The 12874-nt window shown below is 36.5% G+C and overlaps 1 protein-coding gene across 18 annotated transcripts in view; it reads left to right on the top strand.

Moving 5' to 3' along the window:
* Map4k4 (mitogen-activated protein kinase kinase kinase kinase 4) overlaps positions 1-12874 on the top strand; it is a 183139-nt gene that overhangs the window by 116790 nt on the left and 53475 nt on the right. For all 18 annotated transcript variants that reach the window (XM_077791998.1, XM_026408598.2, XM_026408601.2 and 15 more), the window contains 4 exons: positions 3487-3577; positions 5745-5875; positions 8004-8058; positions 9485-9563. In XM_077791998.1, coding sequence (XP_077648124.1) covers positions 3487-3577; positions 5745-5875; positions 8004-8058; positions 9485-9563 — 356 coding nt within the window. The remainder of the gene's footprint in view (positions 1-3486; positions 3578-5744; positions 5876-8003; positions 8059-9484; positions 9564-12874) is intronic.

Here is a 12874-nt window from a genome sequence, read left to right on the forward strand (position 1 = left end):
CTGCTGCTGCTTCTGCTCATTTACTGTGTACTTTCTGGGCATCACAGAGACCAACTATGAAATTACTGTTGTTGGAATTAAATCTGTGTTCATGAAGCACTTATTGTATTCTGTACATATGTGTTGTTACTATGTAGTTAGTATTCTCTGTTTGAACATGTATACAGTGTCTTTTTTGTGTATAATTCTATGATGTGATTTCTTAAGCAGGGAATTATTAGCTTCTAGCATAATGTCCCAGATGTCAAAGACATCAAAGATAGTTTATATTTTTTTGTATACCCAACAAGCATTGTTTACCTGTCATGTATAATATGTACATTTAACTATCTTACTACCATCAATCTCAGGCAGCATTGAAAAGAAACTGCATTTGTTTGTAGCTCCTAATCAACTTCAGTGTGATAGGCAAATGGACATCTTTTTGTGATGCTACAATTCTTTTCCATCTCTGAGTCTCTAAAACAAGAAGTTTCTTACTGTCATCTAGAATGGGAGTTTTTCCTACAACAAAAGTTCAGATTAAAGCATACAAATGCCTTATGGAGAGTTAGTGTATCTCTTCTGATGTGTATTTGTTACAGGAGTTGCCAAGAGTTGGCTTTGGTAGAGAAAGTGGAATAATAAGATGAAGTTGAGGTTTCATGCAAAAGGAGGGCAACCACCACTGAACAGATAACCTGGTTTATCACAGACATGGTTGTGGGTAGCAGGTATCTGTAGTGACAAAACTTTTCCCTGTTCCTTAATAGATAAAAGATAATAGATTTAGATGATATGTTGAGCTCTTCTAAGGGGCAAGGGTTGGGAATATGTAGGCCTCAGCCCTCAGCAGAAGTGTTCTCTTAGGCCAACCCACTGAAACTCTCTGGACCACAAAGTTTACCAGCAAGCCAGTATGTTTTTTTTAGTGCACTTCCACATTTATATTCTGTGCAATAGCTTCTCATTTATATAGAAACTGGTATTTCATCTTTTTGTGATGCTACAATTCTTTTCCATCTCTGAGTCTCTAAAACAAGAAGTTTCTTACTGTCATCTAGAATGGGAGTTTTTCCTACAACAAAAGTTCAGATTAAAGCATACAAATGCCTTATGGAGAGTTAGTGTATCTCTTCTGATGTGTATTTGTTACAGGAGTTGCCAAGAGTTGGCTTTGGTAGAGAAAGTGGAATAATAAGATGAAGTTGAGGTTTCATGCAAAAGGAGGGCAACCACCACTGAACAGATAACCTGGTTTATCACAGACATGGTTGTGGGTAGCAGGTATCTGTAGTGACAAAACTTTTCCCTGTTCCTTAATAGATAAAAGATAATAGATTTAGATGATATGTTGAGCTCTTCTAAGGGGCAAGGGTTGGGAATATGTAGGCCTCAGCCCTCAGCAGAAGTGTTCTCTTAGGCCAACCCACTGAAACTCTCTGGACCACAAAGTTTACCAGCAAGCCAGTATGTTTTTTTTAGTGCACTTCCACATTTATATTCTGTGCAATAGCTTCTCATTTATATAGAAACTGGTATTTCATACGTAGAATGTGCACCTAGAGCTTTCTATAACCACTGCTGAGGAATATCCTTTGTTTTTTTCAGGAAAAATATTTCCTAGTTTTGAAACGTTGATTAGTTTCCTTGAGCATGCGGTATTTACTGAGTATTTCTGACTTATCTCTGCTGAGGAGAAGTAATTGTGGCCTGTCTTCTGGCAAGAGAATAGTCACAAACAGTCCTGGGTACTTCATACAGAAAATGTATTCATTGTTCTGAATAATCATAACTGAAGTTAACATCATTACCGAGCTGTTAAGACACACCTTGAGCAGTTTTCCAAGCAGAAGTTGTGATCCCTTAGCAGTGTGTGGACAGGAAGATAGGCATGGTTCCATGTGCATTTACTGCTAGCAATGAAACAAGATGTAGGCCTACATGGGTTTGAGAAGACATGGATACTTAATGTTTGTTGCTAAGCCTGTGAAAGTATAAGAATAGGGTTTTGTAAGTTAGAGAACAAATTCATGTGAAGTAATAGAAGTAGACTTTTTTTTTTAAAAAAAAATATTTATTTATTTATTTTTTTAGTTCTCGGCGGACACAACATCTTTGTTGGTATGTGGTGCTGAGGATCGAACCCTGGCCGCACGCATGCCAGGCGAGCGCACTACCGCTTGAGCCACATCCCCAGCCCAGAAGTAGACATTTTTGTCTCCTTGGCTCTTCCATGTCAAATCATGCTAACAGGAGGACATATTTCCTTTCTATCTAACTAGGGCACTAAGGGACCATATATTTTTAGACATTTTTCTCTATTCAGTGCTTATTGGGATAATATGCACATCCCATGTTATAAAGAGTAAACAGCCATCAAATAAGGTATTTTATTTCATAGGCAGAATAATAAATGAATTTAGAGCCCCCCATGTTAGAAAAATTTATCTTCTACAGTGACTATTATATTTAATTCATATCCTACGAAGTAATGTTAATAACAAATCTCATAAAAATAATCAAATCCTTATTCGTGATCTACCTTTTAAAAAAGTTTTTTTTTTTTGTTGTTTTTTTGCAGTTGTAAATGGACAACATACTTTTATTTATTTTTTATGTGGTGCTAAGGATTGAACCCAGTGCCCCACAAGTGCTAGACAAGTGCTCTACCACTGAGCTATAGCCTCAGCCCTGATCTACACTTTTTGATCAAGATGTTTCAGAGTATATAGGTTGCTGGTAGGAGACAGGCTTCATATTTAGCTTCTCCAGTTAAGGATAAAACAAATCAGTTGTGAGAATGATGGCTGCTATCTTTCAGACCATATTTGGATGCAGCATGTGGTTTTGTTCCTCTACTACCTCTCAAGAGAGACATGCTCTTGGGCTTCATTCCAGATAGAAGGTCATCAAAAAATGCTAAATGCCCAGTAGGGTTTGTTTTCTTGGGAAAGAAAGATATTTTAATTCAACACAAGGCTCTTTTCAGAATCATTTTACACTTTGGGTAGAGGTGGGATTGATGAACACTTAGCAGTTTGTCACTGTACAGTGGGAAGACAAGATGACATTTTATAACTAGATTTAAATCCGCTCTAGCCCTTTGTTTTTCTTTTGGGATTTGTCTAGTGCAAATATACCCATGGTCACCCACTGAAAGATAGACATTGGCATGGGAAAGGAACCACCCTGTACACAAATAGCCCAAATTATAGCAGAGAAACTGTAGATGGTAATCTAAAGTGTGTCTTAAAGGCACAGCTCACAAGTGCTCATGTTGCGGAGGGGAAAACTAGCCAGTTGAAATTGTGGTTAGGTGGGTTTCTTCTGTATGATAGTATTGGTGATGTCTTCCTAGGTATGTGCTAAAAGAAAATTTTATGTCCCAATTATGAACTTAAGATAACTTTTTGGATCATGTATACTTTGTTACAAAAGGTGTGTTGCTGGCTGTTTACTAACAGGGACAAAGAACTAAAATTCTAATCTGTCTGTCCTTTTCAGGGACTGGCACATCTTCACATTCACCATGTGATTCACCGGGATATCAAGGGCCAGAATGTGTTGCTTACGGAGAATGCAGAGGTGAAACTTGGTATGTGAGGGATGTGTGGCATACTTGCCCCTCAGGCAACTTGCTGCCCTGTTTACATTTAGCTAAAAGTTCATTCTTTTTTTTTTTTAATATTTATTTTTTAGTTTTTTAGGTGAATACGGTATCTTTATTTTATTTTTATGTGGTGCTGAGGATCAAACCCAGTGCCTCACAGGTGCTAAGCAAGTGCTCTACCACTTAAGCTACAACCCAAGCTTCTAAAAGTTTATTCTTTTACCCATGTTTTCTGTTTCTGTTCCTGTTCTTAAAAATGTGGGCCTGGGCTTACTGCTTAGCCAGGCTCCAACCTCCTTTCTCTTGGGCTTCTCCTCTGATTTGTTCTCTGTACAGAAGCCAACTAACTGATTGAGACCATGTCACATTCCTGCTTAAAGACCCTTAGTGGCTTCCTATTTTACTTTAGATAAAATACACTTGAATTCTGCTGGTCCATAAAAAGCCTTGTAGGAACTGGCTCCTACTATTTTCCCACCCCATTTTGTGAGCCTCTTTTATTTCCTTTCTCAATCACTGTTTTTTTTCTCCCCACTTCTTAGAACTTGCCTCAGGGTTTTTGCACATACTGTTCCCCATTTGAAAGATTTAACCTCTATTTTGAAACCAAAAGTTTTCTCCTCATCTGCAGGAGGCTTTATTTGGCTCTCTTATCTGTCTTGGGCTGTGTTTCTTTTTCCTTTCCCAGCACTGTTCACAATTTATAATTACATGATTATTTATTTTCTTGTATTTCTGTCTCCTTACCAGAATTTAAGATCTGAGAGTTTATGACCAGGATTGTTTTGTTGTTTACCAGTATATTCTTACCCAACACCTAGTATGTTGCCTCCAGTGTGGTAGATTTTTGCTAAATTTCTGCATGGATAGATAATTGTAGACTCTGGCTGTCCCAGAGATGGCTTTCCAATGATTTTTAAAAAATATTTTCTGTTTCCCTTAGCTGGATCTGAACTTCTTCCCATCTAGTTTCATATAATGGTTCTTTGAAGTTTTTTTAAAGTCTGTTAGAATTAATTTTTCTTTCATTGAAACATTATACAAACACTTTTTATCCTTATGCTTACAAGAATTTAGTCCATCTTCCTTTCAAAAACCTTGGCACAATAGTTGTACTTTAAAATTTTCATCCTTGCTTTGTTGTGTAGTGCCTGTATTTATTGATCACCTGTAGAGGACTAGTCTGCGTATTTGGAAACTCCCCTTAAAGCTAAGATAGGAAGCCCTTGAGTTGTCCTCACTTAATGATTTCAATGAACCTGTGTATATTGGCCTTCTGCTGCCAGGCCTATGATAGTCCCTCAGTAATTACTTAGTGATCAGTTGCTGTTGCTATCCAAGTTGCTGTGAAGCTTGCTCAGACTTTCTGTGCTTTGTGGCCCATGCTTACCTGTCTTGAGCATTCAGTTAATGAACCCATCCCCAGCCCAGTTGATTCCCAAGCATGTTCTGTACACAGAATTGGAACCTTTGACACCAGTGAATTATCTCAGCAATTCATAGACCCGTTGGCATGAGCAGCTCCTACTCCTCTGTGCACTTCTTACTGGGGTCATGGCAGTTTGCAGGTAGTGATAATGTTAGTAGATACTGATGGACAGACATTCTGATGTGGACTTTCTGTCAACCCTGCCTCCCACCCGTGAAGTTCAGCAGAACTCCTCTGAAGTTAAATTGGGCAGGAAGTAAAAGTCCCTCTGAAAACTCAACAGAAATCCCAAGTGCTTCTGGGGATGTTTTTTGTATATTCCCTATTCTCTTTATTTAGAGCAATGCTTTATTCTTTTCAAGAAAACCTTAATTCTGCTTAAAACAAAGAAGCTATGAGTGTAGGTCATTTCTCCTTGGGACTTTTCTGAACCTGTACTCATTTACTGCAGTCGTGTTCTTTGAAAGCAGTTAGTAGTCATTCATGCAAAAGACCCTCTGCTGATCCTGGACCACACCTCCCAGGAGTTTCCATATGGCAGAGGATCTTAGTGACTTTGCTCTGGAAAGGGCACTCCTTTTGGAAGTGTCCTACTTTGAAGAGTTTTGCAGGTTCATCAAACAGTGCTATTTTAGTTTACTATGAAGATACCTTTACCATCCAGTTTTTTCTTTGCATCTTAAATTATGTTCTACTTTTTCTTCCTTTTTCTGTCTTTCACAGTTGATTTTGGGGTGAGTGCTCAGCTGGACAGGACAGTTGGAAGGAGGAATACATTCATAGGCACCCCCTACTGGATGGCTCCTGAAGTTATCGCCTGTGATGAGAACCCAGACGCCACCTACGACTACAGAGTAAGAGGCACCTACCTGCTTGGCTGGCCTTTGCTCAGTTGTAGGGGTGAATGGAGGTTGCTTATGTATTTCATACATACCTCTTAATTTCTCGAGGAAGACATGAGCCCCTGTTTGGGCGCAAATTTTCCAGAATAGTGTTAAGCGACTTTTTGGTCCATTTGCTTCACTATGGATTGCACTTGTGTCAGACAGTACAGGCCACTGGGTATGTAGTACGTGGAACTTTTCTTCATGAGTACATTAAAAGTTTTCTCCCATTTGTTATCCTTTTTAATTTGAGGAATATCTTAAAATCAAATATATTTTTTAAATATTGTCAGAATGTGTAAGAGCTACATTTATAAAATTTTAGATTATTCTTGTTGAAAGAGTTTCATAGTTTTCATTTAGTATACAAATATATTGAGATTATTAGAGTGACCTTGAGGGACTTGAATCAATAATGCATTTGATCCAGGTATAAAATCCATATATGGTAATCAGACTTAGGTTGGCTATATTTACAAAAATTTATTTTAAAAAAATCACCTTAATTAAACAAACTGGAGTGGTTAATGTACCTGTTAGTGATATTCATCGTGAAGTTTGTCTTAACAGTCCCCAGTGTATTTCAGTATTTATTTTAAGTACCCAATTACTGAGGCTTAAATTAAATCAATGCAGCTGAGGAATTTTTATTGTATCTTTTATATGGAGTTTTAAAAAATAGGTTACAGATTTTGTGACATTTTATTTTTTAATGTTATTGCATATCTCTTAAAATTAGAAACCATTTTTCAGTGTACTCAAAATATTATCATACCTAAGTAAATTATTATACAGAGTTAATAATTGAAAATCTTAATTAAGATTATAGCTGATTTGTCCAAACCAGTATCCAGTGCAGGACAGGACGTATTTGGTTGTTTGGCCATTGAGTTGCTTTTAATTTAGAATACATCCCCATTTTTATTCATGAATCTGACTTGCTTAAGAAGTTGGGTCTATTGTAAAATGTTCTACTCTCTAGATTTGCCTGATGATTCCTATGTAATATGTATTTCTTGTTTCCTGTCAACTGCAAAGGCTCAGTTATTGTCAAGGAAAGCTAACTTACAAGATGACCTCATAGGAGCTGGGGTACTTTGTGTTGCCTTATGCCAGGAAACCTACAGCCCTGCTTATGCCACCATTGACACTGCCAAAATGTTCTCTGGGTTAAGGCAGTAAGCCCTTTGCACCCTTGTAGTACGGAAAATTCCATAAAAGTAAGGGAGAAATTTGTAGGTCTATTCTTACTCTTGTATTCAAACATAAGGGTCTATACTTTGTAAGATAATTATAGGTTAATCTTGGAAAACTTAAATTGAGCAACATTGAGTAATTATAAGATCATGATAGCATAAAAATGAAATGTATACTAATGACAATAACTGTCTATATTTTTCTTTTTTAAAATAAGATTTGTTCTTCAGCCAGTGCTTATCAGATATTACAATGAACAAAACAAAAACACTCGCCCTTGTGGAATTTTGAGCAGGGAACAAAAGTTTAATTCAAAATTTAAAGTTAACATTTCAGGGCAATCAGGAAGAATAGAGTCCTTGCATACAAAGACAGTTTACTTCCATCTCTCCCTTGTTTGGTTTGAAGATGGACTGCAGAGGCCCCATAGTATGATTTGAATTAGTGAATAAGTATTGATTTTATGAATAGTTTTAAGAATTTTGTAAAGAATGGCTTCTATCCTTTAAACTTAAAATCTTAATTACATTTGAGGTGCTAACATAAAATATAAAAACAAACATAAATCTGTTTCAGGAGTCTAGACATAATGCTTGTAAAGAAATGTGGGTGCACACTGAAGAGGAGAACACTCACTGAGCTGTTAGAGGGCTTTTACATCAACTGTGTCTGTCTCGTTTACAGCGATGAGTGGTTTTAATCAGCTAATCTTTATTATTTTAGGTATCATCTGTTCACTCACTTGTAAGATGTTCCTAAACTGTGTTTTCACTTTTAATATCCTGGCAAGTTTCTGTTTGTTTTGTACACTTGAAAGAAAGCCTTTATTTCAGTTGTGTGAATAGTCATAAGTGAGTTAATGGCTTTGCAGCTAATATGGCGTACTGTTTTATTTTTGCAGAGTGATCTTTGGTCTTGTGGCATTACAGCCATTGAGATGGCAGAAGGTGCTCCCCGTAAGTAATTTTTCTTTACTTTTTAGCCCAGTTGTAATATGTAACCTAAACTAGTTCCTAGGCTTCAAAGAGTAGTTTCATGTATAAAGTGATTCTTGGTGGAGGCATTTGTAAACATTATAAATGAAATTCTTAATAACCACTGTCCCTTATGGAGATCTCTTGGTATGTATAGGCTGTATTTTCTTTTATTTAAGTAGAATTCACATGTGTAAGCTGAGATCACATCAATAACTGGTAATTTGGGGTTTTGCATTTTAAAGTTAATATCCAGTTAAACTGGGTTCCTAACATGAAATTTTAGTATTACTTAAGTTTTGACTTAATAAATGGAGGCATTGTTTTTATTTACAGAATTTTTTTGGGGGGGGTGGATTATTCATGAAAATTTGTAAGAGTGTTTGCTTTTCCTTGGATTAAATCAATGAAAACTTTATAAAATTGAGAGTTTTGATCAGGGTTGGGATAGAATAACAGAAAAAAAGGAAAAAGCCATATTTTCTGCTGGTTTCCCTAAAAGGGAAAGACAGTGTAACTGCCTGGTACATAGTTGCTGAATAAATATTTGTTGAATGAATGAAAAAATCATTGGCAACAAATTAGTTTGCAATACAGAAATGGATGTCTGCCTTGAATACCAGATGTTCCTCATGTTTCTTTCTAAGGAATTGGGACAGGGAAATATTGCTTGATCCTTTGTCTCAGTTTTCTTTCACAATGGGAATACTATTGTCTGCGTCTCTACCCCCACATTCCCAGCTGCCTTATAAGAATCTCTTGAAGGTAAATAAACACATGAAAATGCACATTACCTATGGTGACATTAATGCATACATGTGTGCCGACCATCTTTATTGGAATGAGTGATTGTAGAGGTAGTAATAGCACAGAATTAGACAACTCCATTTTACTTCCACATTTTCACTCTTTCATAATAATACTAGCTATAACAATAGTCAGCAACATCTCTGAAGGGCTTAACTATCCTTACTCTGTTCCAGGCATTGTATGAAGGCCTTCCCAAGGTGTGTTCACAAGCAGTGCCTTGTTTAATCCTTATTAGAACAACCCTGTGAAAATACAACCATTTTCATTATAATCTTATGGATGGCTTAAAAAACATAAGTGTTTTTATCTTCTTTTAAGACTTTGAATTAATTTTTATCTTTGGTTCATGAGAACTGTCTAATGTCTGTTTGAAAGTGTATATTCTTCTTGTTGCTCTTGTTCTTTGTATATTTTATATTTTTAAATGAGAAATTCAAGGTATTCCCAGAGTTCCAAGCTAGATGTCTAGACAGCTTGACATGAAGCCTATTAATTGGGCAATTGGAACAGAACATTTGGTGTTACTTATGAATGAGCCCTAGAAGTCAAGAATGAGTAAAATAAGTGCCATACTGATACGACCGTCTCCTCTCCCCAGCTCTCTGTGACATGCATCCAATGAGAGCACTGTTTCTCATTCCCAGAAACCCTCCTCCCCGGCTGAAGTCAAAAAAATGGTAAGCTATGTATGGATTTTTTGTTGTTGTTCTTTTCTTTCTTTTTAAAAATCGTATTGTTTCTTTTCAGTTTTACTTTCTTTTGAAGTAAAATTCTGGCCATTGTAATTTCAACCATTATAAAAGCCAAACACCAATTTAAAAAAAACCAAATTAATATTTTTAGTCCTTTTTTTTCTTGATAAATCCTCTTTTCAAAATAGTGTCAGGTTATCATGTGAAACACCATAACGTGATTTCTTTTTAATATTTAAAAAAATAAAATTAAATATATATTTAATATTTGCTTTTAAGTACAGTATACTTTTAAACATCTTTCCATTAAAACAGCAAAGCTATGTTGACTTGAAATCTCTCAGATGAAATAGGACTTTAAAATTAATGGACGAGTTTACTATAATGATTGTTATTAAGTGTTTTTTTGGCATGCTTGTTTTCATTCCAGAAGAACATAGTAACAGACCGGACCCCTCTCCTTGGCAGCCACCTTCCTTCCCTCCTTGCTGCTCTCCTGCATGTGTCCTATGAGACACTGACATCCCTGGGAGGGCTGTGATGACAGCCTTCCCCGAGGAAAGCCTCTAGAGTTTCCATATTAAGGGAGTGTGTGTTTGGGTGAATTTTAAAATCTTTAAGGGAGGGGGCCAGGCCCCGGATATTGCCGACCCCAACCCCAAGAGTTTTTTTTCACTTGTTCCTTCCTGAACTTTTTTTCTTGAATCTTTTTTTTATCAGGTCTTGTCTACACTCAGGCTCCTCAGACATATATGTAGGCCTTTCTTCCTTTCTCTGTTTTCCTTCCTGTTTCTTGTGCTTATCTATCTTTATTGATGCTTACCTTCTGTACTCTGCTGGTTCTCTCTTACCCCCAACCTTTCGTCTTTTTAAAACTATTCTTATTAGTTTTCCAATTAATGTTTTTCCCTTAGGATTTTGTCTCTTCTGAAATATGCACAAAGTCTCCGAGTCTTCCATTCAGGATTTGTTCTTTTGGTTATTCCTGTCTACTCTGCTCTTGATTGCTCGTTTTCTGATCTTTTGCAGTTTTCTTTTCCCCTCTGGGGTATAGACATGTACATACATTTTCACCCCAGCTTCCTTTGTGCTTCTCCTTTTCCTCACTTTTTGGGTCCTCACACAGTTTACTCTTACTTCCCCATCTTTATTCTAGCTGGATTTTCTCATTCTTTATGCAGTATCTTTAACTGCATTGGATTCCAGATAACTGAGGCCATCTAATTCCATTTACCAGTTTTAGAGAGGTTGTCAAAGGCCACACAATTGCAAAGATCTTAGTTTGATTGGTCCACTGTGTTAAGATATGATAACTTTTGGCATCATGGATAGGCAGCTCCAGGGACACCAAGTGTGTACAGTGGATATCACTTAGGAGTAAGGTAGGGGGTGGAGTAATAATTTTTTATCTAGCTCATCCTAAACCAAGTGATTCTTGTTTTTCTTTTTTCTTTCCCCTGTCATATTTTATTGAAGGGAGTTTTTACTGGGAGGATTACTAAATTAATGCTCTGTCTTCAGGGTACCTCACACTCTGATTATTCTGTCCATTACTTGCAGTTTTGTGTACAATGTGTACAATATACAATGATGTAAAAATATTGTGGTGTAGGTTGTGATCGGTAGAGAGAAATGCTTCCTGGATTCTTTTCTTAACACCAGACTTCCATGATCATCCATTCACACCACTGTTCTCATTTTACCCAGGTATTCTAAAGGGGTTAGAGGATTACAGACATAAAACCTTTCTTTGAGACTGCTATTTTGCTGTCTACCAGATGTATATTTCTATTACTGTTTCCTGGAGAAATGGTGATTAAAAAGATGATTAATAACGTCTCTTCCAGCAGAATTGATTGTTGATTTTTAAAGAAAATATTATAGATGGTTGATTCCTGAAGGTTGGTTGTTGTACACAAAAATTCCTTTGGAATCTTTTCACTCAGGACTCCAGTGTTTGGTGTGGGGAATGATTCATGTATTTGTATCTTTAATAAATTCCTTGAAATGATCCCCAAGGGCAGCAGGATTTAGGGATCTCTGAGTTAGAGCATTCCATTTTATAGTATTCTCTAAATTTCCCATGTTTCTCATTAAACACCTTCTTTGATGTTGAAGCCTTTCTCTGAGCCAATTCTAACATATTTCCACATTCTTCTCCACTTTCATAGTAATCTCAGAAAATGACTTCTTATTCTCTGATATTTTTGCCCCTTTGTTTGTATTGTTCCTTCATGTTGTCTTTTCTCTCTCATCTTTGGCATATCAAACATCTGCTTTTTCTTGATGTCTAACCCACTGTAGTAGTTTTTGCTTTTTCTCTTCCGTAAGTTTGATTATATATCTGCTATTGGGTATACCTAAATTTTCTCTGTTTCTATGTACATTTCTTATAGAGCCTACCATAAACAAATACATATATAAATATTTGTTGAATTGAAAAAATAGTAAGTTTGAATAGAAATAAAAAATAATTAAAGTGATTCTTTAAAACAATGAAAGAACCAAATTAATTTTTTAAATCATATTTCTAAAGACTGAATATTTCATTCATTCAACAAAAATTTATTACATACCTTTTGTGGTATGCCATGCTTAGAGTTTAGCATTGCTAATAAGTTTAAAAAAAAATGAGAACTGTTCCTGCCTGAACTATTTCAAACCAGTAAAGGAGACAGAAGCTTAAAAGTGTTCAGTATGTTAAGTGCAGATAACCCCAGAAAAGTCTCCTGTCTTGGGGTATGTAGGATAAAATGTTGCCAGGAAAGACTTAGCAAAAGACCTGATAGGTGTGTCTCAAAACAGAGTGGGTGAGAGTATCTTAGCTAAGGGCAGGGCTGGAGAGTCCTTGTGAATAAGAGAAGACCAAGGTCAAGCTAAAAGTGGCTGATAGTAAGGGTGGCAAAGTCGTTGCCCTCTCAAAACTGTCATTCCTACCTTTGTATATTAAGCCAAATGAAATCTGGTTGAAGTGTCAAATGAACAGGTGTAAGAGTCCCAGCATTTTGTCAATGCAAGGCTTCTTTGCCCCTGTGTCTGTCCTCATCTTTTAGGTGTCAAGGTATATCTGTCCTGTGTTTGACTTCATATTAACAAAGACCTCCCCCTATTCCTGCTTCTCCTACCCATGGCTTAGTGCTTAGTGAGCAACATTAGATTTAAATCCAGTACATTTAAACCTGATTTCCTTCACAACGCTCTTTGTAGTGTGTTGTCAGTAATATGGTATAATTCTTTAAACTGTTAAAATCATGCTCCTGATCACCAAGGACCTGAGTTCCTATTTGCATTCTTGT

Source organism: Urocitellus parryii, chromosome 12 (assembly GCF_045843805.1).
Source record: "Urocitellus parryii isolate mUroPar1 chromosome 12, mUroPar1.hap1, whole genome shotgun sequence".
Lineage (NCBI taxonomy): Eukaryota > Metazoa > Chordata > Mammalia > Rodentia > Sciuridae > Urocitellus > Urocitellus parryii.